The sequence below is a fragment of the Physella acuta genome, unplaced genomic scaffold (assembly GCF_028476545.2).
Source record: "Physella acuta isolate Inbredline_101_S28 unplaced genomic scaffold, ASM2847654v3 ptg001384l, whole genome shotgun sequence".
In the NCBI taxonomy this organism is placed as follows: domain Eukaryota; kingdom Metazoa; phylum Mollusca; class Gastropoda; family Physidae; genus Physella; species Physella acuta.
The window spans coordinates 89,770-116,175 of NW_026732899.1; the positions used below are offsets into that span (position 1 = coordinate 89,770).

The following is a 26,406-nucleotide window of genomic DNA, read 5'->3' on the forward strand; positions in this document are numbered from 1 at the left end:
GATCATGTAGTGAGTTCAGATGGTCAAGTACGATGAGGTCAACATGATCATGTAGTGAGTTCAGATGGCCAAGTACGATGAGGTCAACATGATCATGTAGTGAGTTCAGATGGCCAAGTACGATGAGGTCAACATGATCATGTAGTGAGTTCAGATGGCCAAGTACGATGAGGTCAACATGATCATGTAGTGAGTTCAGATGGCCAAGTACGATGAGGTCAACATGATCATGTAGTGAGTTCAGATGGCCAAGTACGATGAGGTCAACATGATCATGTAGTGAGTTCAGATGGCCAAGTACGATGAGGTCAACATGATCATGTAGTGAGTTCAGGTGGCCAAGTACAATGAGGTCAACATGATCATGTAGTGAGTTCAGATGGCCATTATGAAATAGAGATGACCTGTTCTACTGCACTCATAGTGTATGTGAGCTGACACATTTTTCTCTTGATTGTGTCAAGTGTGAGCTGCTCTTGATAGATTTCTGTTCAGTGTTGTTTTTTTTTGTTTTTTTTTTGTTGTTGTTTTTTTTTTTGCTAAGCCATTTTGTGATATTAGAGAAGCAAGCATTGCAGATTATTTATGCATTAAAACTGAGTAATGAACTTTCACTTCAAATAACTGAATGCAATTGCAATTATATCACCTAATTAAACAAGGATAAGTTTTAGTACCACGTTTTAAACATGTTATGCTTTAGCAGTCATTTAACTTCATAAAAACAACTTTAATTGATCCCATAGTGCCTCAAGCAAGCTATTTTACTACCCTAACTCTACTTGTAAAGTTTAAGTATCTTAACAGTATACAACAATTGCTAAGTCCATGCTTAGCACAAATGTTCTGACACACTCAAAAAATGACAGCATACTCCTAAACATGTGTGCTGGGAGGGGAAGGGTTACATATAATTGAATTTACAAGAAATGTGATGTTATTTTTTATAGCAAAAAATCTCCTTAGTTGCAGAAGACGTTACCTAACTTTAATAATCACAGGCTGTGCAAATTTCAATATGTTCTTGTTCAGATTATTCTTCTATTTTTGAAGATATTAGCAGGTATATTTCTGGCCATATTTAGGTTCCACTAGACTACCCGTTATTCTTTAATAACCATGTGTTTCGGGGGTCATCCATAAATAATGTCACGTTTGTTGAACGCTTTTTATCTTTCCTCTCCCCTTCCCACTGTCAATCATTAATGACATAGATCTAGATCTAGAATCTACGGCTGGCTTAAGACTTAAGTCTAGTTTTTCTGAAGCTCTTTATCTAGTTAAATCCCTTGTATTCCCAAATTAGATGATCCTGGAAGCTAAAAAGCAAGGATTTATATCAAACATTTAAGGACTAAAATAGTTTACTAAAGAAACTCAATAATTTATTCTGGTATACAGAGTAAAATAGTTTACTAAAGAAACTCAATAATTTATTACTCTCTGGTATACACACTAAAATAGTTTACTAAAGAAACTCAATAATTTATTCTGGTATACAGAGTAAAATAGTTTACTAAAGAAACTCAATAATTTATTACTCTCTGGTATACACACTAAAATAGTTTACTAAAGAAACTCAATAATTTATTCTGGTATACAGAGTAAAATAGTTTACTAAAGAAACTCAATAATTTATTACTCTCTGGTATACACACTAAAATAGTTTACTAAAGAAACTCAATAATTTATTCTGGTATACAGAGTAAAATAGTTTACTAAAGAAACTCAATAATTTATTACTCTCTGGTATACACACTAAAATAGTTTACTAAAGAAACTCAATAATTTATTCTGGTATACAGAGTAAAATAGTTTACTAAAGAAACTCAATAATTTATTACTCTCTGGTATACACACTAAAATAGTTTACTAAAGAAACTCAATAATTTATTCTGGTATACAGAGTAAAATAGTTTACTAAAGAAACTCAATAATTTATTACTCTCTGGTATACACACTAAAATAGTTTACTAAAGAAACTCAATAATTTATTCTGGTATACAGAGTAAAATAGTTTACTAAAGAAACTCAATAATTTATTACTCTCTGGTATACACACTAAAATAGTTTACTAAAGAAACTCAATAATTTATTCTGGTATACAGAGTAAAGAGAAAGCTTTGTAATCAGAGACAAAAATCACATTTTGACAGTTTTTACCATTTGACACCTCAGTACTTCATCACATACAGAGTATAGGGGACTTATTTTAATCGGGGGGGGGGGGGGGGAATTATAAATCCAAATGTATCAAAATTTCAGCAATTTATGCGTATTTGAGTCGGAAAAACTGGGTTTTACAATTCTGTCTGTGTGTATGTATGTCTGTAAACACTATAACTTGAGTACTGTTACAGCTAAGTAGATGAAATTTCCTATATAAGTATTATATCAAATTTGCAGTTCTGTGTCAACTTTTCAGTAATTTCTGTTAACCAGAAGTGGGACTTATTCTACTTTTAGTTTTTCAAAAGCCTATAACTTGAGTACTGTTTCAGATAAACAAAATTTTACATATAAATAAAAGATCTAATTTTCTGTCGTCTCCCATAGTGTTATATAAGAATATTCAAGAAAGTTATGGGGAGATCACTCCCGGCTTATTGTGATTTTTTTAAATTGTTTTTATTTTTATCTAATTAATTTTGGCTTGACCTAGATTTTAGATCTAGTTCTACTTAATTAATTGTTTTTATTTTTATCTAATTAATTTTGGCTTGACCTAGATTTTAGATCTAGTTCTACTTTGACTTTCCCTTCCTCCGACAGCTTATCTGTAGATCTAGAGAAATTTATTGTATAGGCCTACTCAAATTATATGAACTGTTGAAAATTGATAATAGTGTTGGAACCTAATAAAAATAGCAAAAGGACGTATGGTTAAAGCTATAGCCAACAGAAAATTTGGCTTTATAATGTGTTAAACTTTTGAATGGGCAACCCTGTCTTCCAATGAAGCCGCCATGTTTGTTGTAAAAAGTAAATGAATCAAATAAACTAAAATGTTCTGAACTTTTGTAATTAAAGTCGTGTTTCTACCAATGAATATATCAATAAATTAATTAACGTCTTAAAATGAATTTGTTATTGACATTTTGGTAAAAAAGAACATTATTCTCTACATAAATACATACTTTACAGTTCTACACATAGTGCAGATGCTCGCATGGAACCAAACAGACAAACAAAAACAACAAATAAATATACAAACTTGTAACCAAACTTGAGTTTTAGTAGTATATAGATAGATGACATTCAGGGGCAAGCTTCACTTCTGTGCTAAAGCATACATACTAGAACATTTTAAGCCCATTTAAAATCCATTAAATCTTGCTTCATCAATTTCACTACTCTATCTTTATTGATTTTGTTAACAATTTTATGATTTTCCTATAGATCTAAATGTTAATTTACAGATGAATGCAGCAAAAAGAGATGCTTTTTTCCGAGCTGGTGGTGATGGGCCAACAACAAAATTTGACCCTACAGCAAGATATGGTGGTCTGTCTAGAAAGGAGGATCCTAATATAGAAACAGAAAAAGAGAGAGAGAGAAAGTATGGTGCAGAGACACGCAAAGAATTGGAAGGATATGTTGGGTTTGCCAATTTACCTAACCAAGTGTACAGAAAATCTGTCAAACGTGGATTTGAGTTTACCCTGATGGTTGTTGGTAAGTTATTCACACACACACTTAAAGAAACTACTTCATTAGGGATATAGTTTGCCTTGATGTCACAGGCAGACATTTAAAGAATTGGTGATTTAAAACTGCCAGAGAGCTTTTAAATGTCATTATAATTCAGGATTCTAACATTGTAGATGCCATATCTTTCAAAATTTTAAAATTCCATGTTTCAAAGATTATCTATATACTAGCTGTTGGTACCCTTTACACATGAGTTATAGGCCTAAGTTTTTAAAATGTTATACAATAGTTATTGGTCAAAACGCAATGTTCTTTACTACATGTTGAATGCATTTAGTGACAAACCAAAGAAATAACTAAATAGCTAAAATTCGACACATTTAATATAACATATACTATCAATACCTATTAGAAAAAAAAACCAAACCACTTTCCCATATTTTTCCTCACTTTTACCATATTTTTTCCCACTTTCCATTATTTTTCCTTAACCTACAAAATTTATTTCCATTTTTCCACTTTTGAAAACATTGCATGCATAAATTAGTAGTCTATATAACAACTAGATACTTGCAGCTTTCTTCTTTCCCCATTACTGGCCCTGTTATATATGGACTCTGGAGACTGGTGTGTAGTCTAGGGAATGTTCCAATTCTGCTTTAGTCAAACCTGCTCTAATATTTTTCAACAGGTGAATCTGGTTTAGGAAAATCAACTTTAATCAACTCATTGTTTCTAACTGACCTGTACAGTGCTGAGTACCCAGGACCCTCACACAGAATACAGAAAACTGTTAAGGTAGGCATTAACCCATTTTATTACAAAGTTTAAAATTTTCCTCAGGGAAAACCAGATGCCAAGAAACATAAACAAGATATTTTAATGTACACAAAGCAGGGAGTTGATAATTACCTGTGTCAGACAGCTATTTTACACATGTCTTGTATGTGGGTGTGAGGCTACACACATGTCTTGTATGTGGGTGTAAGACTACATACACACATGTCTTGTATGTGGGTGTGAGACTACATACACACATGTCTTGTATGTGGGTGTAAGACTACACACATGTTTTGTATGTGGGTGTGAGACTACATACACACATGTCTTGTATGTGGGTGTAAGACTACACACATGTTTTGTATGTGGGTGTGAGACTACATACATGTCTTGTATGTGGGTGTGAGACTACATACACACATGTCTTGTATGTGGGTGTAAGACTACACACATGTTTTGTATGTGGGTGTAAGACTACATACATGTCTTGTATGTGGGTGTGAGACTACACACATGTCTTGTATGTGGGTGTAAGACTACATACATGTCTTGTATGTGGGTGTAAGACTACATACATGTCTTGTATGTGGGTGTAAGACTACACACATGTCTTGTATGTGGGTGTGAGACTACACACATGTCTTGTATGTGGGTGTAAGACTACATACATGTCTTGTATGTGGGTGTAAGACTACATACATGTCTTGTATGTGGGTGTGAGACTACACATGTCTTGTATGTGGGTGTAAGACTACACATGTCTTGTATGTGGGTGTGAGACTACACACATGTCTTGTATGTGGGTGTAAGACTACACACATGTCTTGTATGTGGGTGTGAGACTACATACACACATGTCTTGTATGTGGGTGTAAGACTACATACATGTCTTGTATGTGGGTGTAAGACTACATACATGTCTTGTATGTGGGTGTAAGACTACATACACACATGTCTTGTATGTGGGTGTAAGACTACATACATGTCTTGTATGTGGGTGTAAGACTACATACATGTCTTGTATGTGGGTGTGAGGCTACACATGTCTTGTATGTGGGTGTAAGACTACACATGTCTTGTATGTGGGTGTAAGACTACACACATGTCTTGTATGTGGGTGTAAGACAACACACATGTCTTGTATGTGGGTGTAAGACTACACACATGTCTTGTATGTGGGTGTAAGACAACACACATGTCTTGTATGTGGGTGTGAGACTACATACACACATGTCTTGTATGTGGGTGTAAGACTACATACACACATGTCTTGTATGTGGGTGTGAGACTACATACACACATGTCTTGTATGTGGGTGTGAGACTACATACACACACGTCTTGTATGTGTGTGTAAGACTACACACATGTCTTGAATGTGGGTGTAAGACTACACACATGTCTTGTATGTGGGTGTAAGACTACATACACACACGTCTTGTATGTGTGTGTAAGACTACACACATGTCTTGAATGTGGGTGTAAGACTACACACATGTCTTGTATGTGGGTGTAAGACTTCACACATGTCTTGTATGTGGGTGTAAGACTACATACACACGTCTTGTATGTGGGTGTAAGACTACATACATGTCTTGTATGTGGGTGTAAGACTACATACACACATGTCTTGTATGTGGGTGTAAGACTACATACACACATGTCTTGTATGTGGGTGTGAGACCACATGTCTTGTATGTGGGTGTAAGACTACACACATGTCTTGAATGTGGGTGTAAGACTACACACATGTCTTGAATGTGGGTGTGAGACTACACACATGTCTTGTATGTGGGTGTAAGACTACACACATGTCTTGTATGTGGGTGTAAGACTACACACATGTCTTGTATGTGGGTGTAAGACTACATACACACATGTCTTGTATGTGGGTGTAAGACTACATACACACATGTCTTGTATGTGGGTGTAAGACTACATACATGTCTTGTATGTGGGTGTGAGACTACATACATGTCTTGTATGTGGGTGTAAGACTACATACATGTCTTGTATGTGGGTGTAAGACTACATACATGTCTTGTATGTGGGTGTGAGACTACATACATGTCTTGTATGTGGGTGTGAGACTACATACATGTCTTGTATGTGGGTGTAAGACTACACACATGTCTTGTATGTGGGTGTAAGACTACACACATGTCTTGTATGTGGGTGTAAGACTACATATGTCTTGTATGTGGGTGTGAGACTACACACATGTCTTGTATGTGGGTGTGAGACTACACACATGTCTTGTATGTGGGTGTAATACATACATGTCTTGTATGTGGGTGTGAGACTACAAACATGTCTTGTATGTGGGTGTAAGACTACATACACACACGTCTTGTATGTGTGTGTAAGACTACACACATGTCTTGAATGTGGGTGTAAGACTACACACATGTCTTGTATGTGGGTGTAAGACTTCACACATGTCTTGTATGTGGGTGTAAGACTACATACACACGTCTTGTATGTGGGTGTAAGACTACATACATGTCTTGTATGTGGGTGTAAGACTACATACACACATGTCTTGTATGTGGGTGTAAGACTACACACATGTCTTGTATGTGGGTGTAAGACAACACACATGTCTTGTATGTGGGTGTGAGACTACACACATGTCTTGTATGTGGGTGTGAGACCACACGTCTTGTATGTGGGTGTAAGACTACATACATGTCTTGTATGTGGGTGTAAGACTACATACACACATGTCTTGTATGTGGGTGTAAGACTACATACACACATGTCTTGTATGTGGGTGTAAGACTACATACACACATGTCTTGTATGTGGGTGTGAGACCACATGTCTTGTATGTGGGTGTAAGACTACATACATGTCTTGTATGTGGGTGTAAGACTACACACATGTCTTGTATGTGGGTGTAAGACTACACACATGTCTTGAATGTGGGTGTAAGACTACACACATGTCTTGAATGTGGGTGTAAGACTACATACATGTCTTGTATGTGGGTGTAAGACTACATACATGTCTTGTATGTGGGTGTAAGACTACATACACACATGTCTTGTATGTGGGTGTGAGACTACATACATGTCTTGTATGTGGGTGTAAGACTACATACACACATGTCTTGTATGTGGGTGTAAGACTACATACACACATGTCTTGTATGTGGGTGTAAGACTACATACACACATGTCTTGTATGTGGGTGTAAGACTACATACACACATGTCTTGTATGTGGGTGTAAGACTACATACACACATGTCTTGTATGTGGGTGTAAGACTACATACACACATGTCTTGTATGTGGGTGTAAGACTACATACACACATGTCTTGTATGTGGGTGTGAGACTACACACATGTCTTGTATGTGGGTGTAAGACTACATACATGTCTTGTATGTGGGTGTAAGACTACACACATGTCTTGTATGTGGGTGTAAGACTACATACATGTCTTGTATGTGGGTGTAAGACTACATACATGTCTTGTATGTGGGTGTAAGACTACATACATGTCTTGTATGTGGGTGTAAGACTACACACATGTCTTGTATGTGGGTGTAAGACTACATACATGTCTTGTATGTGGGTGTAAGACTACATACATGTCTTGTATGTGGGTGTAAGACTACACACACGTCTTGTATGTGGGTGTAAGACTACACACATGTCTTGTATGTGGGTGTAAGACTACATACATGTCTTGTATGTGGGTGTGAGGCTACATACACACATGTCTTGTATGTGGGTGTAAGACTACATACATGTCTTGTATGTGGGTGTAAGACTACATACATGTCTTGTATGTGGGTGTAAGACTACATACATGTCTTGTATGTGGGTGTAAGACTACACACATGTCTTGTATGTGGGTGTGAGACTACACACATGTCTTGTATGTGGGTGTGAGACTACATACACACATGTCTTGTATGTGGGTGTAAGACTACATACATGTCTTGTATGTGGGTGTAAGACTACATACATGTCTTGTATGTGGGTGTAAGACTACACACATGTCTTGTATGTGGGTGTAAGACTACACACATGTCTTGTATGTGGGTGTGAGACCACACGTCTTGTATGTGGGTGTAAGACTACATACATGTCTTGTATGTGGGTGTAAGACTACATACACACACGTCTTGTATGTGTGTGTAAGACTACATACACACACGTCTTGTATGTGGGTGTAAGACTACACACATGTCTTGTATGTGGGTGTAAGACTACACACATGTCTTGTATGTGGGTGTAAGACTACACATGTCTTGTATGTGGGTGTAAGACTACATACATGTCTTGTATGTGGGTGTAAGACTACATACATGTCTTGTATGTGGGTGTAAGACTACACACATGTCTTGTATGTGGGTGTGAGACTACACACATGTCTTGTATGTGGGTGTAAGACTACATACATGTCTTGTATGTGGGTGTAAGACTACACATGTCTTGTATGTGGGTGTAAGACTACACACATGTCTTGTATGTGGGTGTGAGGCTAAATACATGTCTTGTATGTGGGTGTAAGACTACACACATGTCTTGTATGTGGGTGTAAGACTACATACATGTCTTGTATGTGGGTGTAAGACTACATACATGTCTTGTATGTGGGTGTAAGACTACACACATGTCTTGTATGTGGGTGTAAGACTACATACACACATGTCTTGTATGTGGGTGTAAGACTACATACACACATGTCTTGTATGTGGGTGTAAGACTACATACACACATGTCTTGTATGTGGGTGTAAGACTACATACACACATGTCTTGTATGTGGGTGTAAGACTACATACACACATGTCTTGTATGTGGGTGTAAGACTACATACACACATGTCTTGTATGTGGGTGTAAGACTACATACACACATGTCTTGTATGTGGGTGTAAGACTACATACACACATGTCTTGTATGTGGGTGTGAGGCTACACACATGTCTTGTATGTAGGTGTAAGACTACATACATGTCTTGTATGTGGGTGTAAGACTACATACACATGTCTTGTATGTGGGTGTGAGACCACATGTCTTGTATGTGGGTGTAAGACTACACACACGTCTTGTATGTGGGTGTAAGACTACATACAAGACATGTCTTGTATGTGGGTGTGAGACCACATGTCTTGTATGTGGGTGTAAGACTACATACACACATGTCTTTTAATAACAGGTTGACACCACACAAGTGACCTTAAAAGAGAATGGTGTTCAGCTGAGACTGACCATAGTGGATACACCAGGCTTTGGGGATGCAGTTGATAATAGTAACTGGTCAGTTGTACTTGTTGGAGCCAATACATTTACTAGATTTGAACATTCGTTTTTATTATTTTTCAATGTAAATTTTGAAAACAAAAAAATAATCATACTTGGTAACCTAATATTTTAAAAGGAAAATAAATTACATTCTTTCCAAAATTAAATTTTACAATTTAATTATTACACTACAAATAATAGACAGTGTAGATATTGTACTCACAATCTTTTGTTGTTGTTTTTTTTGTTGTTTTTTTTTTTTTTTAATATTCTGAAGACAGTCATTTTTTTTAATGTTTGAGTCTGTGTTTGAGACATTACCTAATATTTGAGATATTATTTAATATCTGAGACACTATTTAATATTTGAGATATTATTTAATATCTGAGACACTATTTAATATTTGAGATATTATTTAATATTTGAGACACTATTTAATATTTGAGACACTATTTAATATTTGAGGCATTATTTAATATTTGAGATATTATTTAATATTTGAGACATTATTTAATATTTGAGACACTATTTAATATTTGAGACATTATTTAATATTTGAGACACTATTTAATATTTGAGACACTATTTAATATTTGAGACACTATTTAATATTTGAGATTTAATATTTGAGACACCATTTAATATTTGAGACACTAACATTTTTGTTTTCTTACTCAGCTGGTCCCCTGTGACAGACTTCATAGACAGTAAATATGAGGAATACCTGAATGCTGAGTCCAGGGTCAATAGGTCAACAAGTGCAGATACACGAGTCCACTGTTGTTTGTATTTCATTTCTCCTACAGGGCACGGGTAGGTACTTTACATCACTCAACATAAAGTGTAGGTTTTGTTTATATCACTCACCATAAAGTGTAGATTTTGTTAACATCACTCCAAGTAAAGTGTAGATTTTGTTTACATCACTCCAAGTAAAGTGTAGATTTTGTTTATATCACTCACCATAAAGTGTAGATTTTGTTTACATCACTCCAAGTAAAGTGTAGATTTTGTTTATATCACTCGCCATAAAGTGTAGATTTTGTTTATATCACTCACCATAAAGTGTAGATTTTGTTAACATCAGTCACCATAAAGTGTAGATTTTGTTTACATCACTCCAAGTAAAGTGTAGATTTTGTTTATATCACTCACCATAAAGTGTAGATTTTGTTTATATCACTCACCATAAAGTGTAGATTTTGTTTATATCACTCACTGTAAAGTGTAGATTTTGTTTATATCACTCACCATAAAGTGTAGATTTTGTTTATATCACTCACTGTAAAGTGTAGATTTTGTTTATATCACTCACCATAAAGTGTAGATTTTGTTTACATCACTCCAAGTAAAGTGTAGATTTTGTTTATATCACTCACCATAAAGTGTAGATTTTGTTTATATCACTCACTGTAAAGTGTAGATTTTGTTTATATCACTCGCCATAAAGTGTAGATTTTGTTTATATCACTCACTGTAAAGTGTAGATTTTGTTTATATCACTCACCATAAAGTGTAGATTTTGTTTATATCACTCGCCATAAAGTGTAGATTTTGTTTATATCACTCCAAGTAAAGTGTAGATTTTGTTTATATCACTCACCATAAAGTGTAGATTTTGTTTACATCACTCCAAGTAAAGTGTAGATTTTGTTTATATCACTCACCATAAAGTGTAGATTTTGTTTATATCACTCACCATAAAGTGTAGATTTTGTTTATATCACTCACCTTAAAGTGTAAAAGTAAAGAATCCTCTTTTGACCTAACGATGCATTGGGCAGATGAAGTGTATTTCATATATTTCTTGACCTCTGCGTGTAAAGGGATAAGGTGGTCAGCACAATGCCCAGCCGCTTTTGCTTTCCCTAACGCGAGTTAGGTACCCATCAGAGTTGGGTGGACATTCCACTAACTTGAACCCAGATTCGAACTCGATACTATCGGGTTAGCAGTTTAGCACTCCACCCTAGACCACGCCGCCCTATAGCCTAAAGTGTAGGTTTTGTTTATATCACTCACCTACACACCTAAATAATCACTGTCTGTTATTACTTTTCCGTACATAGTCTCTGTTTTTGTCTTTGTTGCTAGAAAGCCCTACACTAAGCCAAGGTCCTTAACTCATTAGGCGTTTAAAGTCCGATTGCAAGTCTGTTCAAGCATATCGTAAAATGACGCATCAAGATTATAAACTGGCAGTGGATTGACTAGCTAGCTGGGGAAAGATAGGGATGGGCGTTTGTTATTTCTTCTTACAGAAATGTTCATAACGCATTACTTTAGCCTAATTGAAATAAACTAGTATTTACTATTATTCTCATAACAAAAACTGTACCTTTGTCACCAAATTTGAAAAAAACAGCAACTGAAAAGCTGTTGCATAATATTTAAACTAAAGATAAAGGCAAAAATATGACAGTAAATATGACAGACTGTTGTTGATGTGATAACAAGATGGCCGTCTGGTTAGTCTCTAACCTACCTTGGGTTGCTTAGGTTTACTATACCATAATATACAATTGGTCAATTGAATCAATAAATCTCTTCCAAATCACTATTACTTTTATGCTCATATATGGTGCTCAATGTCAAATTTTACTTTCTAGAAGACGTTAATCCCACTTATTTTTAGAACAAAGGAGAAAGTCACTAGACCAGCGTTTACACATGATTGTGGTGCACAGATGGGTGTGTAGTGGTCAAACTATGGTTGATGCATCTTACATAATCTATGTTAAACCCCACAAAACCGCACTTTTGCTGATTTTGTACATCGATGTCATCAGTTTGAAAAATGTGTAACACAAAAATCCTTAATTCAATAAACAACAAAAGCAAGCTACTGGTTCCTATGTTAAGGATATGCAATGACTTAGCCAACCCCGATCAGAGTTAGACCAACTCATTGGTCCAATGTTACAATCTGATTCAAACCTTTTGTCTCAGGCCATCTCCTGTCCTACGGGGCACATTTAGACCCCTACGTTTACAGGAAATCTGCCCTACAGGGGCACATTTACACCCCTACGTTTACAGGAAATATGCCCTACAGGGGCACATTTACACCCCTACGTTTACAGGAAATTTGTCCTACAGGGGCACATTTACACCCCTACGTTTACAGGAAATCTGCCCTACAGGGGCACATTTACACCCCTACGTTTACAGGAAATTTGTCCTACAGGGGCACATTTACACCCCTACGTTTACAGGAAATCTGCCCTACAAGGGCACATTTACACCCCTACGTTTACAGGAAATCTGCCCTACAGGGGCACACTTCTGTAGGTCGACTTCAAAAATTGTACCTAAAGTCATTTGTGAACAAGTGCTTAAAGAATTTACTAATCAATTGTAATTTACAAGACCTAAAATGCCTTTAAGTACTTGGTCAATTGAATTATTTGTAAAAATTACTTTCATACGGTGTATTTACAAGAAGCTCAATTTCCATTAAAAATTATAAAAATGTTATGTTTATGTTCGTAACATTTTGGGAAAATGTCTAGCGTATCACTGACACATCTTGCAGACTCTGGTTTTCTGTTTCAGATTAAAGCCTTTAGATGTGGAGTTCATGAAGAGACTACATGACAAAGTCAACATTATCCCTCTCATTGCCAAGGCTGATACTTTGACTCCAGATGAATGCCGGGAATTTAAAAAAACTGTCAGTCATATTTTCATTTCAGATCATTTTGTTTTCATACTTATATAACCTCTTTGTATTTTGTCCCCTTTTAATGTGTTTAGATGATAGAATGATTTTCACACCTTCCAGATCTTGAATGAAATAGCTCAACACAAGATTAGAATCTATGAGTTCCCTGATTGTGAAGAAGAAGAAGAAATGAAGATCCAAAAAAAACTACGGGTCAGTAGGTATTAGAAACATTTTTAGAACATGGTTATTACTTGGGTCACTTAACTCCTGAACATATCTGCTCCATGGAACAGTTGTCTAGTGGAGTCACTCAACTCCTGAACATATCTGCTCCATGGAACAGTTGTCTAGTGGAGTCACTCAACTCCTGAACATATCTGCTCCATGGAACAGTTGTCTAGTGGAGTCACTCAACTCCTGAACATACCTGCTCCATGGAACAGTTGTCTAGTGGAGTCACTCAACTCCTGAACATATCTGCTCCATGGAACAGTTGTCTAGTGGAGTCACTCAACTCCTGAACATATCTGCTCCATGGAACAGTTGTCTAGTGGAGTCACTCAACTCCTGAACATATCTGCTCCATGGAACAGTTGTCTAGTGGAGTCACTCAACTCCTGAACATATCTGCTCCATGGAACAGTTGTCTAGTGGAGTCACTCAACTCCTGAACATATCTGCTCCATGGAACAGTTGTCTAGTGGAGTCACTCAACTCCTGAACATATCTGCTCCATGGAACAGTTGTCTAGTGGAGTCACTCAACTCCTGAACATATCTGCTCCATGGAACAGTTGTCTAGTGAAGTCACTCAACTCCTGAACATATCTGCTCCATGGAACAGTTGTCTAGTGGAGTCACTTAACTCCTGAACATATCTGCTCCATGGAACAGTTGTCTAGTGGAGTCACTCAACTCCTGAACATATCTGCTCCATGGAACAGTTGTCTAGTGGAGTCACTCAACTCCTGAACATATCTGCTCCATGGAACAGTTGTCTAGTGGAGTCACTTGACTCCTAAACATATCTGCTCCATGGAACAGTTGTCTAGTGGAGTCACTTAACTCCTAAACATATCTCTTGTATCACCATTAATTTTACTCTCATTAGGATCGAGTGCCCTTTGCAGTTGTTGGCAGCAACAGAGTTCTTGAGGTCGGAGGTAAAAGAGTGAGAGGTCGTCAGTACCCATGGGGAATAGTTGAAGTGGAAAACCTGGAGCATAATGATTTTATTGCTCTAAGGAATATGGTCATTAGGTTAGTATACATTCAAATATTAAACTTCCAGCCTATGTTACAGAATTACAAGTATGCCTTACGGTTACACTTTTTGTTTCTGTAAAAATTGAAATTGTCGTCAGAGTAAATTTGTGAGTTTTTTCTTTTTTTTTTAGTAGTAAATGTTGGTTTCTGATCCAAGTTTTATATTCAGCTGTTTAAAATTTCTGCTCCATTACCATGTATTTCTGGTTTACATCCATCTTAAATTTACACAAAGCGAAAAAAGTAGAAATTTATTGGGGGGGGGGGGGGGGTGACATTTGTAATTTTTTTTAAAATAAATGATTGGGGGGTGGGGGTGACATTTATGAAAAAAGTAGAAAATGATAGGTTTAGAATTATGTTGACACAACACATACAAACCTCCATATGATCCTGGTATCTAAAACCCATATTCGCACTAGGTTTAGAATTATGTTGACACAACACATACAAACCTCCATATGATCCTGGTATCTAAAACCCATATGTGCACTAGGTTTAGAATTATGTTGACACAACACATACAAACCTCCATATGATCCTGGTATCTAAAACCCATATGCGCACTAGGTTTAGAATTATGTTGACACAACACATACAAACCTCCATATGATCCTGGTATCTAAAACCCATATGCGCACTAGGTTTAGAATTATGTTGACACAACACATACAAACCTCCATATGATCCTGGTATCTAAAACCCATATGCGCACTAGGTTTAGAATTATGTTGACACAACACATACAAACCTCCATATGATCCTGGTATCTAAAACCCATATGTGCACTAGGTTTAGAATTATGTTGACACAACACATACAAACCTCCATATGATCCTGGTATCTAAAACCCATATGCGCACTAGGTTTAGAATTATGTTGACACAACACATACAAACCTCCATATGATCCTGGTATCTAAAACCCATATGCGCACTAGGTTTAGAATTATGTTGACACAACACATACAAACCTCCATATGATCCTGGTATCTAAAACCCATATGTGCACTAGGTTTAGAATTATGTTGATACAACACATACAAACCTCCATATGATCCTGGTATCTAAAACCCATATTCGCACTAGGTTTAGAATTATGTTGACACAACACATACAAACCTCCATATGATCCTAGTATCTAAAACCCATATGCGCACTAGGTTTAGAATTATGTTGACACAACACATACAAACCTCCATATGATCCTGGTATCTAAAACCCATATGCGCACTAGGTTTAGAATTATGTTGACACAACACATACAAACCTCCATATGATCCTGGTATCTAAAACCCATATGCGCACTAGGTTTAGAATTATGTTGACACAACACATACAAACCTCCATATGATCCTGGTATCTAAAACCCATATTCGCACTAGGTTTAGAATTATGTTGACACAACACATACAAACCTCCATATGATCCTAGTATCTAAAACCCATATGCGCACTAGGTTTAGAATTATGTTGACACAACACATACAAACCTCCATATGATCCTGGTATCTAAAACCCATATTCGCACTAGGTTTAGAATTATGTTGACACAACACATACAAACCTCCATATGATCCTAGTATCTAAAACCCATATGCGCACTAGGTTTAGAATTATGTTGACACAACACATACAAACCTCCATATGATCCTGGTATCTAAAACCCATATGTGCACTAGGTTTAGAATTATGTTGACACAACACATACAAACCTCCATATGATCCTGGTATCTAAAACCCATATGTGCACTTCTCTCCATTTGTCTGCCACACTTTATGACGCTGAGCTCAGAATCATTAGCAATATGTGTAGACCTTAAGGATACGTGCTTTTGTTGAGAAAAATATGATCATTACACTGAGTGTATAAAATATATTATATTTTAAGATGATAAAAATAAAGACAAAGAAAAGCACATTCAATTATTATGTAAGTGGAGAAAATATTTTTCAACAAGTACAGGAAATAGTTGTCTTCAAAGCTAACCTGGCAAGAAAGCAGATACTAGAGATACTAAAGCAGATACTAGAGATACTAACCCTAGATTTGTCCATTCAAAAGTTACCTGCTTTATAAAGCATTCTTTTATTTATTTGCTATTTCTATAAGTTTTCAACAATATTATAACTTTTCATTACTGACTGATCTTCCAATTTGAGGGTATGAAGCAATGAGGCGGACGTCCATGAGAATACTTTTGTCTGCCAAATATCAATAAAAATTTATATTAAAACCAATTTAAAGTGAATCTGCTTGGGCTCTCAATTTCTTCTGAGATCGCAGCAACGCATGACAGGGCCGGCTTAGAAATGTGTTGACACTTAAATAATATACGAGCCTCTAAAATGACAGTAAAAGCGTATTACAATTATTTTTTTTTGCCGTTTGTTGCAGTCGGGCAACTGTCTTTTGGGAAGATGTCTGGCTGCCCTGTTATATGAATCAAAAGGTGTAAAGTACTGGGGAAAATATCCTGGATTTTAAAAGAAAATTTAAATTACCTTACATTTAAGTTTTTAAAATTTTATATTTAGTTTCAGGATTTGTACAATTTGGGAGGTAAAATTTGAAGATTTTCTTTAAAAAGTCCTGAAATACATTTCTCTCCACAGGACTCACATGCAAGATCTGAAAGATGTTACCAACAATGTCCACTATGAAAACTTCCGATACAATAAGCTGGCACCATCTACAGCTGAGGGAAATAAGGTCAAGCCAGGGTCACTCACTAAGTAAGACATTCTTTGGCACTATTCTATAAAATATAGCTTTAACTGTTAACATTCATGGCATAAAAACTAGTTTCATTTTTGTACTGTCAGGTAATAACAAGAAACATTTGTCTGCGGGTAAATAAATATACTGTGGGTAGTTCCAGTGCATTAGGGCCTTTTAAAAATTTGCAATGAAAAAAGCTTTTAAACAAATTTGAAGAAAACGTTTCAACCAAAGTAAAAAGGACTAGTAATCAAGTATAAATAAGGTTTTTATTGGTATAAGTTTTAAAAAATCAAGCATGCAAACTGCAAACACATCTCGTGGTAATGGCCATAGAACAGTGACCCACCACCACTACTACAACCCGGCCTAGTATCAGAGCACTGACAACCCAGCCTAGTATCAGAGCACTGACAACCCAGCCTAGTATCAGAGCACTGACAACCCAGCCTAGTATCAGAGCACTGACAACCCAGCCTAGTATCAGAGCACTGACAACCCAGCCTAGTATCAGAGCACTGACAACCCAGCCTAGTATCAGAGCACTGACAACCCAGCCTAGTATCAGAGCACTGAAAACCCAGCCTAGTATCAGAACACTGACAACCCAAGATCCCCTGAGACAACCCAGCCTAGTATCAGAGCACTGACAACCCAAGATCCCAGAGTGTGTAGGATGTCCCAGGGTTCACCCAGCTGTGTTGTGTACCAGTGTAAGCAATGGATGCCATGTACAAGAAATTGAGTTGTCTCCCTTTTGTAAAGGAGGGAGAAGATCCTGCACCACTAGACCTGTCATCAGTTCATGTTTTAATAGAGATCTTGATCTTTGGAAACTTAATGGCCAAAAAAGATTGCCAAATTTTAAAAAGTGTCTGAACAACAAAACCAATTCATGTCTGGCAAAAGCCACATTCTTTCATTAAGTATGAAACGAAGTCGTCACAAAACTAAATAAAATCTTTACATAACTCTGGTGCATCAAAACATTATGGGACACAAAGGGTTAAAAATAATTTTTCACTGGACCTGTTATCTAAAGTAGTATAACCCCACTCTAATACTGGTAATCTTTATCTCAATTTTTTGCTCTAATTTGGCTATATTGTTAGATAAAAAGGCTTTGATTTTCTCCAGAGATCCATTAAGTCAGATGGCTGAGGAGAGAGCTGAACATAACGCAAAGATGAAAAAAATGGAGGCTGAAATGGAGCAAGTCTTTGAAATGAAAGTAAAGGAAAAGCGGCAGAAACTCAAAGATTCTGAAGCAGATGTAAGTAGCTAAGAATTTACTTTTTAATTAAATCTTCATTTTTCAAGCTTAACGAAACATTTTACATTAACTTTTTCCCCAATGTTTCTTAAGTCTCCAAAATTGTTTCTGATATTTCAAATGTCACTGTTACAAAGCGAAAAAATAGCACAGGGTCGACCGTTGCTCCGTCAAAACAGCCCTATCAATATTACACCCGTCAAAACGAACAAGGTAAGAGTGCCCTGACATATTGGCTCCCATCAAATGGGCTCCCATCAATTTGACCCGCGACATATAGGCTCCTGACGAATGGGCTCAGGACAAATTGTCTCCAGAAATATTGGCTCTCAACATAAGGGCTCACGATAACGATAAAGGGGCTCCCAACATTTTGGTCCCCGACAAAATGACTCCCAACATATTGGCTCGAGACAAATGAATCATATGACCACTATTGGCCTAAAAGTAGTCATTTTGTCCTACCTCCACTACAACTATAACCTATTTTAAATGCCTGAATGAAATTGGTCTTATTTACATTGTATGTGAACAAATACTGAAAGTTGAGGACAGTATCCAATTATTACAGAAAATCTATACTCCTGTTACTGAAAAAAAATGTGGGGGTAGTGTAATGACCGCTCTCCGACAGCCGCGGAGGGAGCGGACACCCCGGGTTCGTTCGGGATGGCACTGACAGAAGTCACACTAATGAAATCCCAACAACTTGACGTGAGCTCGTTATTGATGTCTAGGGGTAAAACACGACAAATTGAAGAGACTCAACACGACTTAAAACTGTCAATACCCTTTTAATAAGTGTACAAGACTACGACACTGGGTTTGTACAAAATGTACAGACTTTAAGAGTACAATAAATAAACTCAACACTCCAACTTACAGTTAAAGAAAATCACTATATCACAGCTGTGGATTAGTATATTAAACACCATTAAAGAACATTACTTGACACAACTGAATGGCATTATAAATACCACAAATCTTAATAAGAGACATTGTCTCTACAACAATAGAAAACCAAAAAAAGGTCAACCTATCACCGATGTGACAAAGGGTGCAATTATACACCAAAACAAAATATCATTAATACTACAAATAGTCACACAATACCTTTACAAAGGTGATAAAACATGCCACAAACTACACCACTGAAAATGGCGCACCTAACATACGGCACATATCTCTCCTAGTCCAAAGGTCAATCTGGCTGCCCAAGACATGAAAATCTGAGATTAAATACAACTCAGTATTAGGGGAGATCACTCAAAAATCATACGACTATTGGTTGAGGATTTGTTAAGGATCCTCACGGTCGCAAGATCATTGGTCGAGGATCTGCTAGGGATTAAACAATCCAATCACATGACGTGACGGAGTTCAGTTGACCGATGTGAACCGGTGAACTAACAACTCTCCCAAGGTCAATCACATAACTCAGGAGACTAAATAATATAAATAAATAAAAAAGACCTCAGTAGGTCACAGTCGGCAGCCCTGCTGGAGCCTCTTTGTTGGGAGTCGTAATGACAGGGGCCATTTTGTCGAGAGCCAAATTGACTGGAGCCTATATGTTGGGAGCCTACATGATGGGAGCTTTTTTGACTGGAGCCCATTTGTTAGGAGCCTATATAACGGGAGCCTATATGACAGGGTCCATTAGTCGCTGACCCTTTTGATGGGGTCCATTTGACAGGACTCTTATGTTACGGCCATTTTGTCATTGGCAGTTTTCACGCACAACGCGATCGACCCTACACTATAGCCTGGTTTTTATGATTTGATACAAATGACTCAACAGGATTGCATTGGTTCATTCCATGGTTTATTGTGCACTAGCTCAATAGACACGGACAATGACTTTCACAACTTAAACGAAGACAACTACATTCACGACAGATGAATACCTCCACACCCTAACACAACAGGACGAAGACTGTCCTAAATTACTTCCCCCAGCAACCAGATCCAAATGCACGTCCTTACGCACCTCGTCACCCAGTCAGCACACAAATTCTCATATCCTTGCAATACACTGAGATATCATTCATAATTTGTGCCCAATATTTCTGACTAGCCTTCGGTACCCGTTACACGTGAATAAGGGCCTATATATTTTTAATGTAATACATATTTGTGTAACTAGGGTAGTTACCATACTATTGTAAGAACGTATTACAGTCTGATGCAACAGGTGTTGGACTGATAAGCCACAGCGTATTTTGGGAAGCAATACGACAAAGCCGCTGCGCAGTCACAGTCTGACGTAATAGTGCAGGTGGTCTAATAATCGGACTGTACGACAGAGCTGCGCAATTAATATTCTGATGCAACGATTAGAATAGATTACGAATACGATTACGAATACAAGGGATATATAGGAAGGCGAGAGTTGAGAAGTGGAAGCCGAACTGTAGAGACGTGTTGGAGGAGTATCAAGTTGGTTACTGAACGGGGTAGACGTATTGTGTTATGTGAGGATAGGAATTATGGACACGTGCATTCTGTTATGTGAGGACTAGTGAGGACAGTGGGGGTCAGCTGGTTCATTGTATTCTTGTGGAACATTGGTGCATTGTTATGTGGAGCCTTTCTATTGATTCATGTAATAAAGAGATCAATGTAAACCTGCATTTCCGAGTATCTATATTGTGGTCGATGTTGTGTGCTGGTCAAAGGTAGCACGAGTAAATACACTCGGTAACATTTGGCGCTGTCAGCAGTGAAATCGGTAACATTTGGCACTACAAGCAAATAGACTCGGTAACATTTGGCGTTGTCGAGCAGAAGAATTCAACTAGACCAGCCGCTAGGGCACCTTTAGTCAACCTAGTTAATAACTGTTTCGTGTGTGTGAATTCGGACATTCAGGAACAGGGAAAAGTATTCTTACATACACGGTAGGAAAGGTCTTTTTTTTTTACTCAAAGAATTAAAATTAGAATGTCTACTCTGGACGAGAAGCAGACCCATGTTGTGGTCCTGCCCAGAGAGTCCCACATCAACAAATTTTACGGGGACGGTGATCCAACCTTAACCAACAGGTTCAGTGAAGAGGTCAAAGCTGCCTGGGCCTCGAGATACATGGCACCAGAGGAAAGATTAAGATTGTTGATGGGCAGTATAGGAGAGACGGTTAGGGCAGAGGTCAAATGCCACGATAAAACCATCCAAACAGATCCAGATAAGGTGCTAGATCTAATTGAGGAGACCTTTGGGGAGAGACGGTCGGGATCGCAACTGCTATCGGGTTTCGTAGGCTTAAAGCAGAGAAAGGCGGAGAGTGTGATGGAATATTCACACCGAATGAACAGGGCCTTTGATGCGGTAAAGGGCAAAACACCCGACATTGATGTGCGCCTGCTGAGGGACCATTTCATCGAGGGGCTAGCAACCCCTATCTTAAGGAGATATTTGAAAGAAGAGGTCTACAAAGACCCACAGTTGACCTTCCTTCAGGTCAGGAACTCAGCGATCCGCAGGTCCGAGGATGAGGACCAATCGAACTGTTAGGTAGACAAAGTCTCTGTGCCGGAACAGAAACAATCCCCACCCACAGGGACCGGCACGATGGAAACCATGATGGCTCAACTGTTGGCCCACCTGGATAAGGTTGACCAACGATTGGAGAGGTTAGAAAGCAGGTCAACAGCAGAGAATCAGGGCAAAAACGGGACAAAACATAGACGGGTTGGACAGCCGCGACCTGCTGGTCCATCACTCCAGTGGACAGCTGACGGTCGACCAATCTGCCTGTCCTGCTCACAACCCGGACATATGGCACGGTACTGTTCGGGGAAACGATGGCACTCTGTAAGGCAGGGTCAGGCTACAGAGGGGCGAGGTTATGGCCTAAGAAACAAAATGATGGGAGTCTGTCCCGAAATGATGATTACGATCGGGGACATCGCGGTGAAGGCAATTGTGGATACAGGCTCCCAGGTGACGACAATTACGGAACAATTTTACACCAAATGGATGAAAGGAAAAGACCATAGGTTGAGGTCTGACACATGCATGCGCCTAACGGCAGCTAATGGATTAACCATTCCATACTGTGGTTATTTTCTGGCGGATGTCGTGGTGGCGGGACATAGGTTGAAGCAGGTTGGGGTGTTCGTTACGAAACACAACCTAGAGACAAATGTGTCAAATATACCTTGCCTGTTGGGAATGAATATCCTTGGCCAGTTGCCAGAATTTCTTACAAATATTGTCGGATCGACCACACCAGGTCGGGGATCCAAGTTGGCCAGGTTTGCCAAGACCAGAGGAAGGACATCAGTCCCGGCAAACACGGTCAAGGCAATCACATTACAAATTGGTGAGAGAAGCGTGAATGGTGATGTGATGATAGAACCATGTGGCGCCGCACTGAGGGCAGGCGTCATGTTACTGCGGACATACACATCAGCAGAAAATGGACTGGTTCTAGGGTTAGTGGCAAATGTATTGGATGAGGAAATTTTTATACCGCCTAACACTCTGATAGGAGTACCACAGAACGTCGAGGTACAAAGGTCGGCACAGTGCATCGAACTGATCAATACCAGCAGTAATGAAGTAACAATTAGGTCGGTCAATGTGACGGCCGAGGTGAAGAAAGAGGATGGCCGATCATATACATTCCCGGAAACTGAGGACCCAAAATTAAATGAATTACTGAATAAGTACAGGGATATATTTGCCTCGTACGAGGGTGATTTGGGGTACACGGAAGTAATAAAACACCAGATACCCTTACTACAAGACAAGCCTGTGGCGCAACCTTATCGAAGATTACCACCAAGTCACTACTCTGCGGTGAAAGCACACCTGAACGATCTACTAAAAAAGGGAATTATTACAACCAGCACAAGCCTGTATGCGGCACCGATAGTAGTGGTAAAAAAGAAGTCAGGGGAGATAAGACTGTGTTGTGATTACCGGAAATTGAACAATATCACAAGAAGGGATGCATTCCCCTTGCCTCGTATTGATGAATGTCTTGATGCGTTGGGGGGAGCAAGATTTTTTTCTACCTTGGATTTGGCTAGTGGCTACCACCAAGTGGCCATGCACCCCAACGATCAACATAAGACTGCATTTATTTCTCCACTAGGACTGTACGAGTAAACCCGTATGCCGTTTGGTCTAAATAATGCGCCTGCTACATTCCAGCGAGTAATGCAAAGTGCTATGAGTGACTTTCTATTTCAAATAATGTTGGTGTACTTGGATGATATACTAGTTTACTCAAAAACTTGGGAGGACCATCTAGAAAGATTAGAACAAGTGTTTCTCCGTCTTAGAGAGATAGGAGTAAAGCTGAACCCAGACAAATGCGGCTTCGGTCTGAAATCGGTACGTTTTTTGGGTTATGTGATTTCGTCGGATGGCATCGCCACTGACCCAGATAAAATTGCAGCTGTTAAAGAATGGAAACAGCCAACAACCACAGTAGAGGTCAGATCATTCTTGGGCTTTGCTTCCTATTATAGAAAATTTGTACCTGGTTTTGCAAAAATTGCCGCACCGTTGCATGACTTGGTAAACAAAATGACAAAGAAACACAGTAAGGAGAAAAAGAAAGGCAAAACACAACTGATAGGTGAATTATGGACTGAGGAATGCCTGAACTCGTTTAAGCTACTGAAAAAGGCTTTGACAGAGGCGCCGATATTAGGATACGCAGACTTTGACAAACCATTTCGGCTAGAAATTGACGCCAGCTCTAAAGGTCTGGGAGCTGTACTATCACAACAACAAGAGCAAGGTTTCAGGGTTATTGCGTATGCCAGTCGAGCTCTGAAGGAATCAGAGAAGAACATGACAAATTACAGCGCCATGAAACTAGAACTTTTGACATTGAAATGGGCTGTGACTGAAAAATTCAGGGACTATCTATTAGGTGCTAAATGTGTGGTATACACTGACAATAACCCCCTGAGTCACCTACAGACAGCAAAGTTGGGATCCATCGAACAGCGATGGGCAGCAGAATTGGCACTCTTTGACCTAGAGATAAAATATCGCCCGGGGCGGTCCAATGGCAATGCGGACGCTTTATCAAGGAATCCTTACGAGAGACCGGGCGATGAGGAAGAAACACTGACAGGAATATGTGAGGTCAGAGCGTCAACAGATATCCCTCACGGGGTGCAAGTGATGCAAAACGGGCAGACCGGGGTGGAGCACACATCCACAGAGCCCCGACATATGGACATCGGTGATTTTAATTGCCTTAATCACAAAGAGATAAGAGATGCCCAGAGAACGAATAGTGGGTTACAGCCGCTGTTGAAATACGTCCAGGAACAAAAATTCCCAAGAAGAAGGGAAAGAGAACAGTTTGGTCGGGAAACAAAGAAAATACTGAGTCAGTGGGACCGTCTCAGTATAAAGGATGGTGTTCTCATGCGGAGAATTCATGACCAAATAGACGGGACAATACACCAGGTGGTGGTGCCTGGACAGTTACGAGAAGAAGTGCTAAAGTTGGCACATGACAGGGCGGGACACCAGGGTCAGGACAGGACGCACAAAATATTACGACGGCGGTGCTTCTGGCCCAATATGGAGATGGAGGTCAAACGCCATTGTGAGGCTTGTGTGAGGTGTCAGCATGCGAAAATGCCAGTTGTCAAAATGAGACAGCCATCGGGACACCTATTAGCGACAAAACCACTAGAGATTGTGGCTATGGACTTTACGTCGTTGGAGCAATCATCGGATGGGACGGAACATGTGTTGGTAGTGACTGATGTATTCACCAAATGGACTGTGGCGGTGCCCACACGAGATCAGACGGCCAAAACAGTGGCAAAGGTCTTAATAGAACATTGGTTCATCAAATATGGCATACCAAGACAATTACACTCTGACCAAGGAAGGGCCTTCGAGTCAGAAGTAATTAACCAACTGTGCAGCCACTACGGGATCAACAAATCTAGAACAACCACATATAATCCTAAAGGAAACGGACAGTGCGAGCGGTTCAACCGCAGCATGCATGATTTGCTGCGTACTCTAGAACCTGAACAGAAAAAACGTTGGCCTGATTTTCTCCCAGAGTTGGTATATCTATACAACTGCACCCCCCATGCCACAACCGGCTTTTCACCACACATGTTACTGTTCGGACGGGAGGCTCGACTCCCTCTGGACTTGTTCCTAGGAAAAAAGGAAAGTATGACTGGCTCATACACCGCACTGGAATATGTGAATGAACATATGAGACGAATAAGAGAAATGTACAGGGTGGTACAAGGAAGACTAGAACATGAAGCACGGCGAAGAGAACCGCGGGTACAGACAAAAGACCCGCCACTCCAACTAAACGACAAACTGCGTAGCCACCCATTAGGCAGAAACAAAATCCACGACCTCTGGGGACAGGAGATATGGCAAGTCGTGGAGATGCCTAAAGTAGCAGGTTGCCCCTTTAAAATAAGACCCACCAATCACACCAAACCGGATCGGTGGGCGAATATTGCTCAATTAAAGAAATATTGGCATAGTCAAGAAGAGCATTTACACACAAAGAAACCTAAGACAATTAGGGAACCGGAAACTACAACGGAAATTCTCATACCCATCCCGGAACCATGTCACCATCAACAGCACAACAGCGATACACAAGTGGAGGATAACGGCAACAATGAGGATCCCGGTCCTCCCAGAAGCAGAGAGACAGTAGAACAGCAGATAAGTGGTCCGCGGAGAAGTTTGAGAAACAGAAAGAATACGAAATTTTTCGTCAGCAACCATCAATTCTTTCATGGTCGCGCTGGGATGAGAACAGACTGTT

General features: G+C 38.8%; 1 protein-coding gene across 11 annotated transcripts in view; it reads left to right on the top strand.

Annotated features, from left to right (window-relative positions):
- The window catches only part of LOC131927224 (septin-7), a 61,040-nt gene that overhangs the window by 27,205 nt on the left and 7,429 nt on the right, over window positions 1-26,406 (top strand). For all 11 annotated transcript variants that reach the window (XM_059282979.1, XM_059282980.1, XM_059282969.1 and 8 more), the window contains 9 exons: window positions 3,420-3,675; window positions 4,343-4,449; window positions 9,606-9,706; window positions 10,371-10,505; window positions 13,248-13,365; window positions 13,477-13,569; window positions 14,470-14,618; window positions 17,239-17,358; window positions 18,482-18,617. In XM_059282979.1, the coding sequence (XP_059138962.1) occupies window positions 3,420-3,675; window positions 4,343-4,449; window positions 9,606-9,706; window positions 10,371-10,505; window positions 13,248-13,365; window positions 13,477-13,569; window positions 14,470-14,618; window positions 17,239-17,358; window positions 18,482-18,617 (1,215 nt within the window). The remainder of the gene's footprint in view (window positions 1-3,419; window positions 3,676-4,342; window positions 4,450-9,605; window positions 9,707-10,370; window positions 10,506-13,247; window positions 13,366-13,476; window positions 13,570-14,469; window positions 14,619-17,238; window positions 17,359-18,481; window positions 18,618-26,406) is intronic.